This window comes from Pagrus major, chromosome 23 (assembly GCF_040436345.1).
Source record: "Pagrus major chromosome 23, Pma_NU_1.0".
Taxonomy (NCBI): domain Eukaryota; kingdom Metazoa; phylum Chordata; class Actinopteri; order Spariformes; family Sparidae; genus Pagrus; species Pagrus major.
Genome location: NC_133237.1, coordinates 6,101,186 through 6,123,066, shown reverse-complemented (window position 1 = coordinate 6,123,066; position 21,881 = coordinate 6,101,186). Strand labels below are relative to the sequence as shown.

General features: G+C 39.5%; 3 protein-coding genes across 3 annotated transcripts in view; 2 read left to right on the top strand and 1 right to left on the bottom strand.

Annotated features, from left to right (window-relative positions):
- usp43b (ubiquitin specific peptidase 43b) overlaps positions 1 to 3,047 on the top strand; it is a 68,575-nt gene extending 65,528 nt beyond the window's left edge. The window contains exon 16 of the mRNA XM_073494194.1: positions 1,366 to 3,047. Coding sequence (XP_073350295.1) covers positions 1,366 to 1,376 — 11 coding nt within the window. The 3' untranslated portion in view covers positions 1,377 to 3,047. The remainder of the gene's footprint in view (positions 1 to 1,365) is intronic.
- A 6,716-nt stretch (positions 3,048 to 9,763) lies between these two features.
- Positions 9,764 to 11,231, bottom strand: mchr1b (melanin-concentrating hormone receptor 1b). Its single transcript, XM_073494076.1, has 2 exons — positions 11,177 to 11,231; positions 9,764 to 10,794 (listed from the first exon to the last, which is right to left on the bottom strand). Exons 1-2 carry the CDS (start codon positions 11,229 to 11,231, stop codon positions 9,764 to 9,766), a joined length of 1,086 nt encoding a protein of 361 aa, XP_073350177.1.
- Positions 11,232 to 12,963: 1,732 nt separating this feature from the next.
- The window catches only part of grb2b (growth factor receptor-bound protein 2b), a 32,102-nt gene continuing 23,184 nt past the window's right edge, over positions 12,964 to 21,881 (top strand). The window contains exons 1-2 of the mRNA XM_073494612.1: positions 12,964 to 13,110; positions 14,643 to 14,901. Of these exons, the coding sequence (XP_073350713.1) occupies positions 14,824 to 14,901 (78 nt within the window). The 5' untranslated portion in view covers positions 12,964 to 13,110; positions 14,643 to 14,823. The remainder of the gene's footprint in view (positions 13,111 to 14,642; positions 14,902 to 21,881) is intronic.

Genomic DNA, 21,881 nt, shown 5'->3' with positions numbered 1-21,881 from the left:
TACTGGTATCGACAATAACCATAAATCAATACCATGGTAATAACAGCGCCACCTTAATCATTTCAATTTCCTTTTGTTTTTGGTGGCAAAGCATCATAATGCTGGTTGCTACCCAACATAAAGCAGAAAATAGAATGTGTGGCTACTCCTGCCACACAAGATCATGTCACAGGAGATGACAAACAAGAGTGAGACATTCTACCAGCACCTGAAAAATGTGCATTTGGGAGTTTATTGGATTCTGTAAATCTTCTATAGTGATAGTGTCATTATCGTGAATTCTTTTGGGCCCAATAATTAAACAATGTAGTGAAAATCTGATATTGTGACAGCCATAGTGCAGGTAAGCTAGGTTCCTTGTAGGGATGCTTGTGTCCGTGCGGTCCGACTGAATTTGTTGTTGTTTAGTTTGTTTTTGTTGTTACTTATTCTCTATTTGGTGTCAGGGAAACAAAGAAACCTTCAGTATAAAAAAAACAACTGACCTGTTTTAAAGTCATTCAGCCCTCCATTACACAATCTTTCAAAAAGAATAAGTTTGTTAATGGAGATTCTTGAAACATCGTTTAATATAACCTTCAGTAAATTCTTCAAGAGCCATTTAAACCCGCTATACAACTACCTAAGTATTTTGTAACTATAGTGTAAGATTTACTTACTTACCTACACAATGAGAAGAGGTTTTTCTCCACTTACATAGCTTTACAAATGGAATGCATGGATGAATACATAAAAGCTCAGATGAAAAAACAATTTAAATGGTCTTCAGCAGATAAAATTGAAAGCAGTGTAATAGGGAGATGGAAAAAAAAGCCTAATAGGTTTCCTTTAACATTTCTTCCTTCCAAATTATGCTTTTAAAAAGTGATGTGGACAAACGAACCATTTCAAAAAGTAGTGGTTCCCCAATGTCCCAGTGCGGTCACTACAAGTGTTTGGCTGATAGATCAGTGCATCCCTACTAAATAGGCTAGATAGAGAGCTGTTGAGGTTTGGCGAGTGTTGAGCATAACTAGGAACAAATTAGAGCACAGCATGGAAGATGCAATTATAGATATTATATATCAGCTTTGTGTTAAAAAACGTTGTACTCTGGTAAACAAAGAAATAACGACGATGTAAGCAGGATTTGATTTAGAGGCTTGCCTGCTGCTTTCATAATTTTTGTAGTTATTGGCACAAGTTCAGTCTTAGAGAATAAGAAAAAGACCTTAAATTGCAGTGCAGCCTCAGTTTTCACTTCTCTTAAGTGTAGAGCTGAGTCGGTTTTATTGTGATAATTCATGTTAATCCTCCTGATTATTTTTTTTGGTGATTATTTACATCGTGACTGATGACTTTTTTCTGTTTTTTTTTCATTATAAGTGCCTCTGTGACAGCCCAGAATGACTATTGAACACTAGGACCTCTCTGCTGATTTCTCCACATGGCACCCAGAGAGGCTCCCCGCAGAAGGCGTCGCTGGAAACAAAGTCTATCTTCTTGCTCCCCTTCATAGTACTGTTCTGAGTTCTTACCTGTGTGTGTCTTAAACTAAATCTATGCAGATTTGAATTTACTAAGGAGTAATACTGCTGTAACGTGTTCTTTGTTCTTGTTTCGTTTTGTTTTAAAAAACAGTCTGCTGTTGGATTTATTTCTGAATTTATGATCAATATTTGAAAAGTGCAGCGTGATTTGGGGAATTTTTCATGTTTTAAGGCCATAATGCTTTCAGAAAACCAACATCTGCTCATGCTGGTTATGCGTTGGAAGCCATTCAGCTAATAAAAATGACAGATAATGGGCTAAAAGTTTGACGCTGCAAAGTAGTACTAACACCTGCACTGTAAATTGGCTGCTACAACAACATTTTTTGCTTTGTCATTTGCTCTCATGTGTGTTATATTATCAATGAACTTTCTTTTTTTTTAAGACAAATAATCAATATTTTGCTACATGACAAGAACTTATATGCCACATTACATTGCTAATGTAGGAACAATGACATTGAACCATGTAAGCAACAAGCAGGGTTTGTATTTCTGTGTTTCAGGTATCGATTGAGAAGGTTGTGGATTTTCAAAAGTCAGAAACATGAAATTGTTATAGCGCCTTCCCCTAGAAATTGCTTTTTTTGTTGTTTTTTCTTCAGGTTTGCTCTTTGGAGGGATGATGAAGAGCTTGGCTACATCAGAAAACAACAGGAGTCATTGCTGTGACTAAAAAGAAATAAAACTATCATCCTTCCCAGAAGGTTGCAGACCATTAAATTAGGGCTTTTGTTTTTCCACCTCTGCTGAGCAAGAATGTCAATTTATGTCACTTTCACTTTCAGCTGGGTTTGAATTCTTGCAGATAAAATGCAAAACTAAAGCTCAGTTTGAAGCAGTTTTCTTATCTGGGATTGAATAGAGGGTTCACACTTTTCGCACACACAGAGACACATAATTATTAATTCTCTGCAGCCACAGGGATGTGATGAGTCCTAGTGGTAGTCGTCCTTTATCACACTCACATAAACTGTAATAAAATAATCACCACAGATGGTGAAGCAGTTCGTGCTCCTGCTGCCTGTCTAATGTATATTTAATTCACAGTTTCTGTATCAGCACAACGCTCTTTGGTTTACTCATGCATTGCAAATGTGTCACTTGGGTTTACTGGGGAATGTAAATGTGAGGGTCTGGATTGTTCGCCGTCACTGTAACTGTGTTCACGTCTCATGTTGTGTCATTTAACGTTACTGTTTAACAACACTCTTTACCAAATGAAATGATAGTACATGAAGGATGTTTCTGAGACATTATTTGGGAAATATGGCTAGATTATATTTTATTATTAACTTTTTTAAAAGTCTACATTTTGTACCTGATGTGTAATTATGTAATTTAAGTACCAGATTAAAACTGTATGTTTCAGGTGAAGTCAAATTGATACATAATGTAAGTTGGGTTGAATTGGTCACAACACACGAAGGTCCCTGTACTGGACTGTCTATAATGTCTGCTTAATGTACTGCAAGTTTTATGGATTGCAAATTAAACACAGCTTTTCTCACAAATGGATTCAGTGTAGCTGGGTGATGTCTTAGCAAAGTTTCAGCCTGTGTGCCAGTCTCATCGTTCTCATCTCTGGCTTAGCCTTAGTATTTGGATGCAAGGCAGGTGTGCTTCTTTGTTAGTCAAGCAACCTGTCAGCTACAGTAGCAGCACTCCAGAGCTCTGGTGAAGGCTTGTTTCTCTGGAAACAGTGAACGTGAAGCCAGAGTAGAGAGATTTCATGGCATTTTAAAGCGTTGATGAGTAGGTAGGTATATGTAATGAAGAGGGTTAATGAATGAGAGCAGATTCAATGCAAATGGCATGGCAAAGAAATGAATGCAATGGACTGGATAACTGGATTTAAAAACTTTTTGTTATGAACACCACATAGATGCTGGAAACAAATACGTTACTGATATTACCACAGAAGGAGGAGAATCTACATACTGGAATCACAGCTTCCTTTTACCTTCATTTTATTAGTGACCAGCTTCAGGACTTCTTCTGGCAACTGAGGGTTATAGACAGCAAAAGGACCAGTGACACCCTAATCATCTAAGACATCTTTATTAGAAAGAAAATGAAAAAGTACAAGCATAATTCAGGAGACTTTCAATCAACAGGTCATAAAATACATGATAAAAATATCAAACGCTACTTTGATTCAAGTAACACGGTGGAAGCCCCAGGTTAACAAGACACTAGGAGGCAATAAGAGTCATTAAAAAGCGTATCTACCCATTATCTATAACAACCTCACCTTCACTTGGAGACAATCCCAGCTGAAACCAGGCGACAGGCTGCCAGCTTATAACAGGACTGACATATAGAGACAACCATTCACACGTTCACAACGTTCAAACCTGGGCACTTCAGAGTTGCCTATTAACCTACCTTGCATGTCTTTGGACTGTGGGAGAAACATGCAAAATTCACACAGACAGGCTCAAGCACAGAATCTTCTCGTTGTTGGTATAGCGTTAATAGCTATTTTACTGTTAAAGGTACAGCGTGTAAGAACTGTTGAATTCATAGCCTACTCTATATAAATGGGCTAGGGCGCCCACTGGCTCAGTTGGTAGAGCAGGCGTCCCATGTACAGAGGCCCTGTCCTGGCTGCAGCGGCCCAGGGTTTGAGTCCGACCTCTGCTGCATGTCAAAAATAATTTAAAAACAAAACAAAAACAAAAAAAGGCTAGGGAGCAGCATATCACCGGAGTAACCGTTCAAGACACAGTGTGAAAAGGGGTGCTGCAGCAATGCACCATAAGAGAAATATAATGTGTTTTTGAAAATGAAAGTATGTAAACCTATTCTACTAGGAAAATAAAAGAATGAACCTGAACATTTGCATAATATGACCTCTTTAATTAATGTCACTGTTTGTTATAAATTTACCATGTCTTCATGATGGTTATTATAAAGTGTTACCAGCAGTTTTCTAAGATATAAAATATATATTAGAATTATTATATTAGGCCCTATATTATCTGTAACAAAAAAAGAATATGTGTGATATTCCACTTACAGTCTATTTGCATAACCAGTTTTTGATATTTATTGATTTACTGTTGATATGTGATTAGATGACCTCACATGTCACTGGTCATTTACATGCTGTATATGTATCCCTTATTTACTTTCAGCACTTTCCAGCAGCCAACCTGTTGGCAAGCACATGAGGGCCAGAGGTCAGGCTGAACAGCAAAACCATCAAGATAAATAAGCAAATTCTCTGGAGGCGTTTAGTTGAAAATTTCCATGAAGATGCATTATTCATTGTTATATTCTCATTGAAACCATGCACTTCTTAAAATTACTGGCAGCTTCAGTAATGTTTATTCTCAGTACACACCAGCTGACAATGTAGAGAACAAAATGAGAAGGTTTATATACATTGCCTGTATTTTATCACATTTTTTATTGTTTACCCAGTTATCTGAATTCACACAGCATCACCATTATGATGTGAAGACAGTTTACATACAATGATCTGTGTGTTATTGCAGACACTTTATGTAAAAGAGATGCTTCATTTAATCAGCCTGTTAGCAGCTTGTGCACATAACGTATATTGGCCTATTGGTCCAATGTACGGTTAAGCCTATAAGAGGCTCACTCTGTTCTTTAATAACACTCTAATGTCAACCATGACGTCACTCATTTAGCCTCCAATCAGGGGGTCTGTGTGCACTTTTAATTTACTCGGTTGCCTATTTGTTAAAATGAAAAGGACGTCCTGTTAATATGCAAATTTCTGCAGCTAGGTGCTCCAAATCTAATTAGATCATCGACTTTAGAGAAGACCTGCTGTGCATGTAAATGGACTCTTCCATAAACCTGTTTTCCAGTTACTGTGTTTACATGATTATGTCTGCTACGCACACACACACACCTAGACAAAATAATGCCCCATATTGATCTAAAAGTACCTTTCAGAAAAATGGAAGGTAGCACAGAGGAGGTGTGCTGGAGCAACCGCCACACTGAGCCTCTGATGCTTTAATTGATGTCACAGGAAAGAGCACTCACTGTCTCTGCTGCAGAAATGTCCACTTTCTTTATCACCAGAACACACACACGCACACACACACACAAACACACACACACACAATACAATGATCTATACGAGAGAGAATGCTGTTTATTTGAACGTGGGCTGATTGGACACTGGACAATTCACTACAAATGAAATGTGACTCAGAGGGGTGGGCAGAAAATGTACTGTCCTCCTGATGACGATGCCATGCTGCTTTTTTTTCTGTAATCGGCAAATTTAATAGAATTCTCTCTGCCTCAGAACTGACTAATCTGCTCCATGTGTCAATCCATCATTTCACAGTAAATTAGGGATACATTGTAGAGGTATAGCCACTTACTGGCGACATGTACAGAATCAGAATTTTAATTTTGCCTTATCTCTGCAGACTCATGGTGATTCTGTCGAGTAATCCACGTGTGATTCTCATTTAGATAGGCCGACCCTGCTTCCTGTTAAATCAGATGTCAGCATGAACACATCAGTGCCTCAGGATGGATGGGACAGTTAGATGTTCAGGGCCACAGCACTTCAAAGATTTACATTGGTGTATTCTGTTAAAGTCATTAAACTTGAAGATAGAATATTTTACAAAAAGTGAACAAGCATCTTCCCCAAAAATGTTGAACTCTTCCTTTAAAGCACATTGTTTATCCTCACATCTTTTGCTGGGCTAAAAAACATCCAGTGACATTGATCCATGCTATGAATATAGTCAGCATGACACAGCAGAACTGGAGCTTGGTCCCTGACAGAGGACCAAACTCATTACAGTGAAGGTAATTGCTATTTTTGCTCACGCAGAGATCGGTGTGATGGCTGCTGGTGTGTTGTTATCCTGAGGCCATTACTGCCGCTGCCGCTTTGTCACCATCACCAAAGGGTGTCTTTGTTTAGAATCAAAGGGAATGCAGACACCTGCTTGTGTTTTATATTAGAGCCCCTAAGTGATGAATGAAACCTAACCTGAAGGCATCTCTGCAGGCATCTAAACCATCACATTAAGTGGATATTTTTGAATGTTTATTGTTTGTTATAAAAAAGTCAATTTCACGTGTGGCGATGGGCATTACTGTGCAGCCATAACTATGTCTGTTTATCAATCGTTGGGAAAATGAGTTTGGTCTGAGCTAGATTTGAAAATTAAACTGGCAAACCATCACCAGAATCAGCAAAGAAAGAATTCCTTGGTCGGGGAGAGCTTGCTGCTGTCAGAATCTGCTGCTTGACGCTGGCATCCTAAAGAAAAAAAACTTTAACTAATGAAAATTAAAAACATAATGATGAAGTGAAAGTCTCATATCCTGAGAACTTTATCGTGGAAATCTAGTGAATGGAAAAGGCTGAACTGAGTGTCATGCATCGCTAATCAAGGGAAGACAACCTGTGTGAATATCTTATGAGTGTTCAAAATGTTATGGACGCTCACTGACTTCTATTAGTGATAACGTTGATTCTTCATAAAAGCCTTTATCCCCATTGATTTCCTGCATTGACAACCAGAGACAACCAACAGCAATGGACAACAAACAAACAGCTTGTTCACAGGTGTTTACAGACAGCTGGCATGTTCTTTATTCAAAAGAATGTTCAAGCCAGACATCAGTGTTTTTGCCAGTGTAGTCTGCGTCTGCAGAACAAACTCATATTTTGTTTTTCAGTTGTGTATTCACTGAAATCCCACAGCAGATCATTTATAGCAGTGGGCAAAATACTCTCACCATTCACCAAATTCAGAGACATGCGGCCACGTCTTTGTGGTACTTTTGTCTCTGTAGTTTGTGTCTCTTTGTGGTACTTTTGTCTCTTTGCGGTTGTTACACTTCTCTTTGTGGACATTTTGTGTCTCTGTGGTTGTCACACTTCTCTTTGTGCCCATAGAGTGTCTCTTTGTGGTTGTTCTGTGCCTCTATAATGACGTTCCATGTGCTGTGAATATAAAAGCCCAGCCCAGGCATATGTTGTGACCTGCTGCTCTCTATGGTTCACAGTAACATCAGCAGTTACAGTTTGGCAGAGAGTGAGAGAATGAAAAGTGAAAATAAATTTAAAAACACCCTCCATTCATAAACACATTGTGTGCCATGAAAGAGTAGAAATCTTATTTCAAGGAGAGTTAAAGCTTCACCACATGGTATTATAAAACTATCAATGCACTGTTATATAAACCACAGTTACAGAATGAATGTACAGTATGTGTTGAAAAAATATGAATTACATTTCTTTCCTTAAATAACATTTTATGAGAGTAACAAATACATATTCCACATCGGTTTCTTCCAGCATGTGTTGCTTGGAGGAAACATTTAAACACAAGACTGTGTTTTTAGAGCTGCACTGTTAAATAAATGCAGGTACCAAGGGAACAAGAATGATGAATAAGTGTCGTGCTGAGAGTAACGAAGATGGGCCCAAAAGCAAGACACAGCAGGCAACCATATCAATAGTAGAACTTTATTCCAAAGTAAATCACAGGAAGAGGTTTAACAGAACAGCAGGAACAGGAAAACACACCAGACGACTCATCGAAGCTGAACTAAAGACTTAACGACAGATTGTTTTATCGGCACATTGTTTGTAAAGACTCCTGTAACTGCAGTCTAATCAGAAAAAATCGGTCAAACCTGACCTGTTTTGGTCTCAATATTATCAGCCCTGTCAATCATTTAGGGGAAAAATACCATCAGCTGCTCTCTGAAGTGTGTTGTTTCATTTTCTGGAGGCATTTCTTCATCAGAAGTCACACAACGTAGATACATTGGGTTTTTGGGGAGGTTAAAAAGAATTGGTACGTTCTGTGCTGGTACAGCTAACAAGTAATTACATTGTACATTGTGATGCATTATATACATTTCTCAACTTGATTTTGTGCTTGGACTTACTGAAGCGTACATTTATTCCACAAGCTGTTCCATACACTTGAGCTAAATGCACACAATATCCCAACTTGCAAACAAAAAAAATGTTCGATGTTAGTTCCAGACTGTGGCAAAGAAAAAACCTAACACAAGGACAGCGAAGACATTATCACGTCAATGCCATGTAATCCTGGCTTTATTCCAGTATTCAGCGGGTGATACTTCAGATCCCGCCACATGACATTTTGATATGCAGTCATTCAGTCACCCCACTGTGAAAAGCTTGAGGAAAAGAAAGAGACAATGCTGCCTTCACCCTCTCAAGTCTGAACTGCCACAGCATACTTTTCTTCCATTTTAAGCTTTATATATGGCCTTTCATGCCACTGAATGAAGATATTTCAGTCGTATTCCACTCTTTACTGACACTTCTGCTGACATAAATAACAGTAGAAAATAAGTTATAAAAGCATTTAGTCATCTCTATCTCCGTGAGCACATTCTAACAGTTAAAACATGCAGCAAGTTACAATGGACACGCCAAAGTGTATATCTTCTGTCACATCACAGTAAAAGATGCCCACCTAAATACACAGACATCTGTTAAATATGCATGCATAAACAATCTGTTAAAAGACAGTTTTTCTGCAACAATAAAGATATCATTACAACAAGTAATTAAAAAGTTAAACATTTACAGATATTGTGTTTTCTGTTCAGAGGAGGACTATTAGTGCCATGGTCATCTTGGTCACAACAAAATACTAATGCAACCAATACTAATCACAGCTTGCAACATGTTAACAGCTAGCACAGTTAGATTCCATTAAAAAGCTATTTAAAAATTATATTTCAGATCATAAAAATTATAATCTTGAGGTGCAGAACCATGTGATTTTATTTTGCTAGAATGTATTCTTCATTTTTAGCCTTTAAAGCAACATTATCTAACTGTTTTACCTTAAACTAACAGCTTCAAAATCATGTTGATGGTACAGCGTCTTGTAACTGGGTGAATGGTGTCTGTCTCAGCCACTCTGCCCCCCATCACTTGTTTCTGCGCTATGTAACTTCAGTGAGAGGGTAGGATCACAGCGTTAGATACATGTTTACTTCAACATACAAGTTTCCAACACATAACACTGTTATGACGTAATGAGTTTTGTTTGTAGTCAGCACCTACATTACATCTGAGAAGTCGTTACAGACCTGGGAATGTTAGAGTCGCATCTGGAACGGAAACCCCTCTTTAATTATGCCTTCATGGACACAGAAGTGTTTGTCAGTAGTGGCAGCTGGAGACTTGTTGGTGACGTTTCTGGATGGCCACACGAGTGTCCATCTCAGTGCACAGCCACAGTAACAGGCAGCATGTTTTGAAGCAGTTCCCTTGATGAGTGCATGTGAGATGGATGGAGGTTGTCTGGTGCCATCCTCAGACTCATGCTGCCATCAGCCAGAGCAGGGGCGACTCTGAACGTCCGGTGGGAGGGTCGGATGGCTACGATGAACTTCCTCTTAAACGTGTCACTTAATACGATGTAGATAAACGGGTTAATGCAGCTGTTGGCGTAGCCCATGCTGATAGCAATGTTGTAGGCGTACAGGAAGGCAAAGGTGGGCCGCTGCACTCCAAGGTGGGCCAGCTGCAAGATGTAGTAGGGGGCCCAGCATGTGAAGAACGCCAGGCATATGGCCACCGCCATACGGGTCACCTTTCTGGTCCGCACCCTCAGGCTGGGCTGGGGCAGTGGGGCGACCGTAGCTGACATGTTTTGGAGAATCTTGAAGAAGACCCCGCAGATGACCACCCAAGGCAGAGCAAAGGCCAGGAAGAACTGGTAGAGGGTGAACCAGTATGTATCTGTGGCTGGGTTGGGCAGCAGGAGAGCACAGCCGACTGAGCCATCCTTGAGAGGCATGAGTCCTGTGTACATCCACACTGGAGTGATGGAGACCAGTGAAAAGACCCACACCAGAGCTACCGCCGCCCCGGCCACGAAGGGGGTTCGAACGTGTTTGAAGCGGATGGGATGGACAGTGGCCAGGTAGCGATCCAGGGTCATTACAGTCAGGATGTACGTGCTGACAATCTGGCTGTTGGAGTCCAGCGCTGTGATGACAGTGCACATGGTGCCACCAAAGCACCAGGAGCCGTTGCCCACAAGCTGGTGGATGAGAAAAGGCATGCCGAGGAGGAAGAGGAGGTCTGCAATGGACAAGCTGAAGATAAATATGTCTGGGACAGTTTGCTGGGAGCAGAGCTTGGTTTTCTTCACAATGGTGTAGATTACGATGCAGTTACCAGAGATGCCAAAGAAACAGATGACACCAAAGATGCTGGGCATGAGCACATTGTTGTACTGCTCATGTTCTGGCAAAAGGGTCACAAACAGAGTAGTCTTTGTTAGTCGTTAGTCTGTGAGTCTATTCTCCAAAAATATCCTTTGTTTCAATTTACGTTTTCAAAAGTGCTTTTTATAAGATTATATTTTAGATGTATTAATGTAAAATATACACATACTCAACAAAAAAGGAAGACCCACAATCTTTAAATAAAACATACACATAGCTGCATCATATATAGCTCCAATACCAAAACCACTGGATCGACAGAAGAAGAAAAAAAGGTCACAAGGATCTATTATTAATAATTCGTGAAAAATACATTTACATTCGCGACACAGCACTGACACCGTGGGCTCGGCTCATTTAAAGGAGTTCATGTTAAATGGAGAAGAAAACAAACAACTTACCTTCTTCTGGCCTGAAGTGTGGAGGAGATGAATTCGACATGTAGGCAAAGTCCATCCTAAATATCTTCTGAGTGGTCAGAATAGTTTGCAGTGTATGATAATGGTACAACTTACAGTTTCCGAAAGAAATAAAGACTTAAGGCGTGTGGGACCAAGAGAAAAGGAGCAAGAAAAGGATAACAAATATACATATAACCCAAAAAAGGGGGTAAGAAAACAGCAGAGGAGGAAGACGCGAGCTCGTTTACGTTGTTCAAACTTCTTCCTCAGTGCACGCCACAGCTGACGGACCTATAAAGACCAAATAAACGACGTCACAGCTCTCTCAGGGGAAAGGTGGGCTGCAGCTGTACAGTGTGTAGAAAGGTACAGGCTCAAAACTGAATACGGACGGACCGAGAGAGTGAGACATGGCTGGTCTTTCTCTTAATGTCGTCTCCTCTGTTAATAATTAAAAAAAAAGAAAGAAAAAAAAAGATTCAGTCTACCTACTATGTCAAATACAGGCTATATGTGAACTTACTGTAACAAGCCCTTCTTCTGTAATAGTCCCAAACTGTTCACTGTCCGTCACATCTCTAAAACACTTCAGGTTGTCTGATACTAACACACGCCTAACGACTTTCCAGTGTTTGTCATGCAAGATCATGGGAATTATTGTCCCTTGTTGTCTATACATTCTGTAATTATATTTGTTGTCTCAAGGACATACATGTACAGATAATACATACACATGCACCTTATGCCTGCCATGCCTTATTATTGTTGTTGTTGTTATTATTATTATTATTATTATTATTATTATTATTATTATTATTATTATTATACATTTTATTTACTAATTGCTATTTACTATTTCTGTAGTGGAGTCTCAAAGCAAAAGATTGTCACGCGTGTACTTGTACAACCAGTGACGGTAAAACATCCTGAACCTTGAGTCTTGCCTTCCGCACAGTTCCTGATCTCTCCACTAGGTGTCAGTATTGTCAAGGTATTGTCGCACATCAGGCCTCCAAAGCTCACAATTCAAAGCAGATGTTCCAAAAATCAAAACAAGCAAAGACGGCCAGCTATTAGCCAAATATTGGGTTATGCAGTGGGATAAGGGTAGCAGCTAGCACGCTAATTCACCGCTGACAACATATAAGAGGATGAGGGCTACTTTATTAATTTATTTATTTATGTTTTGAGCAACTCGTCTGGCATGTCTCCAGAGTGGTGAGTGTGCACTATGTGCATATTTGAATAATATGGTCAATTTTTAATGAGAGGAAACAGCAGAAGAACTGCTGATCGCTTGTGGTTTATAAGGTAGTGTATTATATTCAACATAATAAGTAACTTTATCGAGAAGTTACAGCATGTCAGTGCAGTTTTCTTCGGGTTCAGTATATAATGCACTGACATGTCTGGTTTTATCACCTGCCTGCTGATGTCAGGCACTGTAGCAACAGTTTGATGTTATTTTTACACTCATAAATCTTGAAGCATTAAGATGCCTCAGCTGTATCTAGCCTATTTTATTTTATATTCTACCTCACCTTATGTCACGCTTTTGTAATATTTAATGAATTATATGAATCTAATTTTAATCACACCAGCACGAGGTTACCTTTAATAATTACAGGGGATAATGAACGCCGGTGGGACGGCAGTAACAGTTCTGTGGTGGGTTTGGCAGACAAGTGCAACAGACTGACAGGGAGGAGCTCCAGTCACAGCAGCAGGCAGACCCTCCCAGCGCTGTGGAAGGAAGCGGAAATAAACGTCGTAAACCTTATGCTAGTAGCTACGTTTAGGCTCCTAGGACGGGGTGTAAGCGACATCAGACGTACATCGTTTGTTGCCTCTCAAGAGGAAACGGGGAGCGGATAATCACACGATAAGGTGTTGGTTTGTTACGGTGGCAGCATCGAAACGGAATATCTCGAGTGGTGAGTTTTCTTTGTTCCTTCTCTTTACGTAAAGTTGTGTACTCTTTCCTTTCGCGACGCAGGCTAGGCAAGTTCAGTTACGTTAGCTGGGCTAACTGTGCCACAGAGCTAGCAACAACAGCTTGCGCTATGAAAAAAAAGGTGTTTTCTTCCCTTTCACATTTGCCAACGTGAAGCTAGCTTACAGGCCTCGGGCGTTAATAAACATCTCGTGTTTATTTTGAAGTGAGCAGTTGTGTTGAGTAATGTCATCGTTGATTTTCCCGTTGTGGTAAATTAACGGGGTTAAGTTTGATATTCACACGGCATCGCAGTTATTGTTATTCGACCGTTAGCCGGTATGCTAGCTGTAGCGTCTCTAGAACGCGGCTGTCTGTCGGAGCGGATTCGATCCACCCGAACCCGCGTGAAGACGATCAAAAACACGGTCTGATGCTCAAAATGGCACATTTCTACATGTTAAAATCTGACGTTGGTCTGACATTTAAAACATCTGGAGATGGTTGTAAACTAAAGAGGATTATTGCAGTCTGTCGCCGTTAGACCTCAGCTTCCCTTGTCATTACTTTGTCTTGGCTAACGTAACTTCTGTCACTGATGTGCTGTGTTGATCGCTTGTCTTCAGATATAGTGTGGCCATGGGTTGACTTGTTGACTGTTGTGTAACTGTAAACAATCGCCGCAGTCCCCTTTTAGGACGTATTGTTTCGTTACTGTCAAAATACTTCTAGAAAAGCTTATGTTGTCGCTGTTCTGGGTAACGGTAAACATTATCCTTGACGAGATTGTTTATGTAAAACCCCTAACATTTGCATTTGCAGATTATTCTTCGTAAATTCATTACTCTAATGTAGTCATCTGGCTGGCTGTCAGATTTTAGTGGCCTTGTTGGACGCAGAGCTGTGCGCTATTAGTGTGAACCCATCATTGCTGCACGGGAGCATGTTGGCAAACAACTTAATGAGATAACGTAGCTTTATCCATTTAACTCAGCAACTGTAGGTTTAGCCAGTGTATCAGTGTCAGCGCTGTTTAAGTAGGCTACCGACTTATCTGTGGTCCCAGCCAGGTGGTTGGCTGTCAGCAATTGCCACTGATTGTAGTAAACTTTGCGTCAGTATCCTGTCTTCTTATGAATGTTGCAGCAGCAGGAACATGTAGGCCTTCACCCGATTTCACTCAGGTTTGCCATTTGGAGATGATCATTAGAGCTTGTGTATTGTATTTTGGATGTTGTTGGGTCCTGAGAGAACAAAGCATGTGATGTCTGGACCACAAAATCACTTTCTCATGACTACAGGAAAACAATAGCTCGGAGAAAAAAATCATTTGCACATTTTTCAGATATTCTTTGAGCAAAACCAAATTCAGGGTGGTTTTTAAAAAATCGATTTATATATCTAAAATAAGAATCTTCATGTTTAAGAACAAACATGTCTTGAACAAAAAACACATCTTCACTTACCTGTGCAGTCGTTGCTCCACGCTTCATTTTCAGTGTGATTCAGTACCACGTTGTCTCTTCTTCGCAGGCACCTTACTGTAACCTTTATGTGAGGTCAAAGCACTAAAGGAACGGGTCATAGACGGGAGGAGAGACTCGGACAGAAGCATCTGGCCACGGACGCCTGGATACGTGTTTTTATTTTTTATTCAGTCCCTTAAAGACAACTACAGCCGAGCAGTTTTTTCCAGCACGCAGCAACAGCAACCATGGAGGCCATTGCCAAATACGATTTCAAAGCTACTGCTGATGATGAGCTTAGTTTCAAGCGTGGAGACATCCTCAAGGTAAGCGACAACTACTTGATCATTCAATGTTAAGGCTTGTCTGTATTACTCACAAGTACGCAGTTTATTTCCTGTGTGGTTAATCATATCCGTCTCGCCTATAAATGAAGGTGCCATCAACAGTATACCAAGAGTTGCCTACATTAATTTAACACATAAAGGAGAAATGTAGTGTTAAAATCATCACCCAGCAAAGCAACAGTATCTTATCTGTATCGTTTATCATTTATATTTCACACTGTCATACACTTGTCGGATGTATCTGTCAAACTTAAACGCACATTTAAAAAGAGAAAAAGATCAGCAGGCTTGGGCTGTAGCCTCAAATCCAAAACGTGATGGTATGTATGGTAATACCATGTGGCAACAGAGCAACAACATTTTAGGCCGAGATGCCGTGTGACCCACTGCATGATAGTATTCTAAAGGTCCAATGATTAAAGAGGCAAAAGATGCAGGGTTTTTGTCTCCATTGTGAACCACCTAAAGTGCTCTCTGAAACCCCAGGCTTGCCCAGATCCCCAGGCATGAGCAGCTTATTCAAAGCCTTATGCTTTCTGGTCGCCTGAAAAGAGTTTGTCACTCTCCGACCTTGATGAGATAGCCGAGTTGTTGCGTCAAAAGTCCATACTGCAATTTTCCTACACAATGATTCTCTTTGGATTTAAATGCAATCATCATAATCCCTCTGTTTAGAGGTCATGACGGGCAGGATGCTGAGGCGACAGTGCAGAGAAATAAGATAAACCTTCTTTATCTTCTCGGAAAATGTGCGAGGCTAAATAGTCAGTTTTTAAAAGATAATGCGTGATTTCAAGAATTCCTCTTTCTACCCCGTGGCTTTAAGGTCAGTCATTATTTTACTAAAAACGGACTGCCTACAGTGAAGATGGTTCTCAGAAATGCTGCTCTTAAGCTATTGGCTAATAACTGAGTGAATAGCCCCTTTTGTAAATGATACATTTCTAAAGGACCACACAGCTTTGTGTATTTTCAGTGTAACCTGTCATCCTGTTTTTATCATAACACTAAATTGTTTTTACGGGCAACATCTGCTTTGCCAGACATGCAGGTAGATGGAAAATTGTTGTGATGCAACGTTAACAAACACATTATTTTTGATTTAATGTTAATATCAGTTCTTTCTACCAAAGTAAATTGTCCAATTTAGAAAATGAATGTTGTCATCCTTACGACTTAGCACAGGACTATTTTTGCAGAATGTAGACGGAAACTTGAGAATTGTATCTGGTATTAAGGGATCAACAGTGAGCAGTAAATAAACATCCTCTAAATAGCTTTACCGTCATATTCCTCCCACTGAATCTTAATGCTGAAGGGCTTCTGCTTTCCACTCCATGTGAGATGAGACTGCCCCTGTGCAAATGATTCAGTAGCGTGCAGGAACGCTTTATGACAGTTTGCATCAATGTGACAAAGTGCCTTAATTTTATACTATCATATAATATACTGTGTGTAAGATAAAAGTCAGTTGTCATGGATGAGTTGGCTGTTCTATCAGGGGATGAGTGCTGTTTTTTCCCCCGAATAAGAGATTTGAGGGGGGAGTTTTGATAAGATTTCTTATCTCACCAGGGGGCCTAGAGAGAGGGAGAGAAAGTCAGCTTAGGAAGCACTGAGTTAAATATGAGTTCTTATTAGATTTGCATATGAGAAGTGAAAGTACTGTACTTTTCCTCTAATTTTTACAAGCTCACTTTCCTTTTATAAAATCTCGTGCTTTTTACCAGATGGCAGAGTTCCAGACAGTATGCTAATGAGAAATGCCCCAGAATTTTTTTTATTCCTTTTAATTTGACATCTTAAAAGATGAGATGTGCATATTGGTACAAGGGTAATTTAGACTTAACTGAATATTAGTCTGTGACATGTGTTTTACAATCAAGTCTAATGTTCTGCTTCTTTTCGCTCAATTTAGAAAGCATAAATTGTGTTTCTCAGTTCCCCTTAAGTGTAGCACATTGTCACTCTCAATTCTTGATTTGTTTCCTTCCTCGCGAGATCCTTTTAATGTGTTTTCTAAGTCCTTTACAGAGGCACTGTTCCCCAGAGCCACTGCTTCTCTGTGGCGAGATAAAAAGCACGAGGCAGGTGTTACATACGGTCATTTAATATTAAAATGAAAATGAATTCGGATTCAGTCATCACCTATGTTTGAATCTCTACTTTGGCACAATGAGTTTTAATAATAACTACACTGATTACTGACATGTAATAGCAGATAAAGCCATATCAGAAAATGACATCACTTTACTGTAATCCAGCCACTGAAACCAGGAAAAGACAACACTTCTCCCCGATCACATTATAACCATATCCAAAATCTAAGACACTATTAGGACTGCGCTTTATGGTGAAAAACTGTTTTGCGATTATTTTGACGAAATTGTGATTGTGGTATGATTTACGAATCATCATTTCTGCTTTACAATTTTCATTTTGACTGAAAAAAACTTCTAAATTCATGATGACATGACATTTGCTGAGGTCAGTGCCAATCAAACATGTTTTCTTACATCTGGAGAACAAAGGCTAGGACATCTCTACAGCTCTGCAGTACTTCATCGTAAGGCTGTTTTTGTCAAATATTTGACCTTTATCCAATATTTGTGGCTTTTTGCAGTTTGTATATTGTGCTTAGCCATACTGCATGTTCAATTATTTTGTGATTAATTCTGCAGCTGCAGAGGATATATAGTCTTATATCATGATATAAGATATAGATCGATATAGCCCTAGTATATGAATAATATAACCAGCCCCACCTGACATCTGACATACTATGCCATTATGTGTAGTTGGGAAATGTCTGTCTTTGATGCCCATTCATGCTGCATACAATCTGGTTTTCAAATTAAAAGACAATTCTCATATGTTCTGGCCTTACATATTTGACAGCGAGCGGGTAACTGAAAGTGCACAGCCTTAAAAGCCACAAGAAATGCTTTACGTGTTATTTCGGTTCAGAGAATGAATTTTGAAAATGGGGGAGGAAAGCCTGCACGAACGTTGCCGCCAGCACTGTCCACATTTCATCTGAATCATTTGTTGGCTGCTTTGCCCACAGGACCAGTTCACTTTTTTGAGACCAGATGAATCGGCATGTCTGTCACACACCATCCCCCCTGCATTTCTTTTATCCTCTTTTCCTCCTTTGTTCCTCCTCATAGTACTAATACATTAGTCTCAAGTCTGAATGTTTCCCCCTCAGGTAACTTGTGAGAAACAGGATGGAACAAGCTCCTGTCATTCACTGGAACATCCTGGTACTGGGGTGGACCCAAGCTACCACCTTATTGAGCATGTAACTATAAGGCTGCAACTAAACATTATCCAGTGATCTAACTAGATCTCATGTCCCACCATGATATCACTGCGTTTTTCATACATGTTATGGCACAAAACGGTAACTTTGCAGAGAGGAAATCTGATATTTTTTATGTTTTTGTGGTTAATTATAGTAAAGATTGGAATGGCCTGGTCTCCAAAGTCCTGAAGATCAGTTTGTGCAATGAAGCCGACCTCTAAAAGTATGCTATTGATTAGTTTGGCGTTAGCTGTGTCTACATGTTTTTTCTGCTGATTTCTTGGCATTAGTTGGTTAGTTCAAAGCAATAACTACTAAATAAACCTACATCCGTGTTGGTGTTTCTCACTCACTATCTCACTTTGCTCTTTGCACTCTGCTTTTTGGACCAGTTAGATATTTTGTTACATAACAGTTGTTTAAACATCAATAATACTAAACTAAATCCCTCTCTCAATCAACACTACCACGGATAAAAGAACATACTCAAGGAACAGATTAGCAAACATAAACAAGTGAACAGAGAGCCGGTTCTGTTTATTTAGACCTGTTAGTGTTGCTGTACAGCATGCTATACACAAGCACTTTGAGTAGTACATCTAAAAGAAAGCTTTTCTGAGGTGGAGTGTGGTTATAGTGGCTCCTTTGCTCCCATCACCAGTGCTATCTGTCTGCTGATACTAATACTAAACAGCTCTGCTCTTAGGACAAAGGCTCCCTCTCATGAGAGAGTGAGCCCGTGTTAAGGCTTCACTTGTATGTAGCATCCTTAACTTCTCACCATTTTCAGTATCAGTGGGAGATGGTGGCTGTGTTGCTAACTCTAGCCTTCACGTACTGGAAGATCTGATTGTCACTTAGTTCATCTACTCCAGTTGGGTATTGTCAACACTGCAGTGATTGTAAATCTTTTTTTAATGCTGCATTTATTATACATAGATGGAAGGAAGCTGGTGTGGTTTGGTACTGAATACATCTAGCAGGCTTTGTAGCAGGTATGATCAGCACTAGCGGTGCAGTCACTTTCAGTTTGAGTGACTCACTAAAACTCACCATGATGATGCCCAAATATTAGGCAGCTCGAGCTCTGGCTTCATGCCACACAACCACACAGCAGTATTCCTCCTTGTTTCAATTGCTTTTAGAAAAGGCCTTTTACATAAGCATTTATCCGATGGTCTGCCACTGAGGGGATGAAGAGGTGTTTTAGGGACATGAAATCCTGTTGGGTCCAGCTATTTAATCATCCTGAAATGACGCCTGTGCTTTGGCACTTGTCAAAATTCCCACAAAGGTGGGTGGTGACAAATGTTTGTTCAACATTAAGGACGAAGAAAATGATAAAAATGATATGAAATATAATATGAGACGACATAAACAGCATTTCAATTAAGGTCTTTAGCTGTGTTTACATGGACAACATTAGCTTAGTCCACATGGACAATATTTCTTCAATCTGATTAAAATCCTTCCGATTAGAGATTCCAACTTGACTGTTTACATGGACGCTTAAAAAAAGGGCTCCGATAAAGATGTGTGTTTACATGCCCCAAGTATTTAATTAGAATATAACTTTTTGACACGTGTAAAGTGGGTCCACCCGCTTGTGAAGCATCTAATCTGACATTCTGACATTAAAAAGCTGGAACCAGTAAACGTTTTGCTTGAAAAATGACTGGAATGACTAATTGCTTATTAAAATAGTTGGCAATTAATTTTCTTTTGATCAAGTAATCGATTAATTGTTACAGCCTAGTAAGCATTCACTTTGTTCAACCGTTCCTGCTGGCATTTAAAATGTTACTGTGCTACAGAAAAGGACATTTATCAGATGAAAGATATGTCGTCCAAATCTGTCAGCCTGTGCTGTCCAGGCCCCCTCTTGTTTTGCAGCCTTAAATCTTAAGCCAACGTTTAGTTTTCTCATTTGCCAGTTCATGAGTAGCAGTGTCACAGTATAACAGAGCTTTCAACCCGTCACCAAGTCTTTCTTCATATGAAAAACAGCTGCTGAGTTTCATTTCAGTAATGCAATGTCTCTTAATGTCAGAGCCATTTAATGCTTCATACAATAAATCTAATCTTGTAATAAGTACTGAGCTTTTTCTCTCCATATTACTTTTGCTCCTTATCAGTAAATGGCACACAGAGCTGTTGCAACCACCTTCCTGTTTTATCTTTAAAAACAGTTTCAAGTAGTCTAACTGTTTTAACTCCTGTCATAATCTGAACATAGCGCCTGATTTGTTACTTGAGGCTAAGTTTCAGACAGAAATGTATAAAAAGCATGGGTGTGTGGGCTTGGATGTAAAATATCTTACAGTACAAATGTGTGTGGGCCCATGACAAATTTGCATTATGCAGAGTAGCTCAGTTTCATAATGTGGTGTCCTATCATGCATAGACAAAAAGGGGAAATTGCTGCTGCTGGTTGCACGGTTTGTACAAAAGTCTGGAAAATTCCTATGTTATTTTTCAAAGTTAGGAATATATTTTAATTTGAATATACTCCTGCTTGATGTACTCTAACGTTATGTAAAGTCTCTCAATATACATCAATTGCTGTTGGTATAAAAGAATTCTGTGAACTATTTTTCACAATTGATATGTTATAGGAAGGTATAGTATAGTTTGTTGTGGGCTTGGTTTGAATTACTTGGTGCACCCTTAAGAGTTGACATTGAACAGCTAGATCGACCGACACACACACACACACACACACACACACACACACACACACACACACACACACACACACACACATCATTTTTAACATTACCACTTTCTCTTCAGTTCTCTTGAGATGCAACAACCAGAGAAAAATCACCTTGACCTCCTCACAAGTAATATTTGATCCAGGAAGTTTACTTGAGAAAAATTCATTTCTTGAAGTTAGAAATCCATTTTTAGAATGTGTCTTACATTCATGAGAACTGATTCATGGCCTGTTATTTTATGACAGAATCAATTACTGGTAAATCATCAGCACATTCGCAGTTGTCTCTTTGCTCAAATACATTAATGCACATGTCACATGAGCATTTTAATATATCATCCAACAGTTCAGTCCTTGTTTGAACAGTTTTATAACCAAATCAACTGTTTTCCATTTTCGGCCTGGTCTCATTCTGCCCGTTTTCTGTGTCTGAAAGCAGATCTAGAGGCAAAGCAGCAGGCAAGTGGAGGCCACAGTCGAGTCTGGCCATTGCCCTGAGCACTGTACACTTGTTCTCATTTCCTCCTTAAATAAATAAAGATTAACAGCCCTGCTAGCTGACAGAATTAGCTTCCATCAACAGATCTTTGAACTCTGCCTGTGTAGCATGATCTAAGATCCGCCTTTCCTCCTCGTTACTTCTGCAAACTGTTGACCGCAGATTCAAAACATTGTTATTTAAACTCTGTTCAAGTCATACTACTCTGACAGTATTTTATTGCAGCCACTAATGAAATAGTATGTCATTAAACTGCAATACAGAGTCAACACAGGAATTGACAGAGAGCTTTCCAATAGATTACCAATAGAGCTGAGGGCTTTATGGAACAGTAAAGCACTTGGTATTCATTATAGGAGGCCAATGTTAAACTATTGTAAACATAAACTCTTATTACACTGAGAAATTACATGTTCACTCACTGAAATTAGTACAAA

What these genes read in the sequence shown, in the direction of transcription:
- mchr1b (XM_073494076.1), bottom strand. Translation starts at nt 11,231, where the DNA reads ATGGACTTTGCCTACATGTCGAATTCATCTCCTCCACACTTCAGGCCA. An exon ending in ACACTTCAGGCCAGAAGAAG is followed by an intron (nt 10,795 to 11,176) that starts GTAAGTTGTTTG and finishes CCCTTTTGCCAG; the next exon opens with AACATGAGCAGTACAACAAT.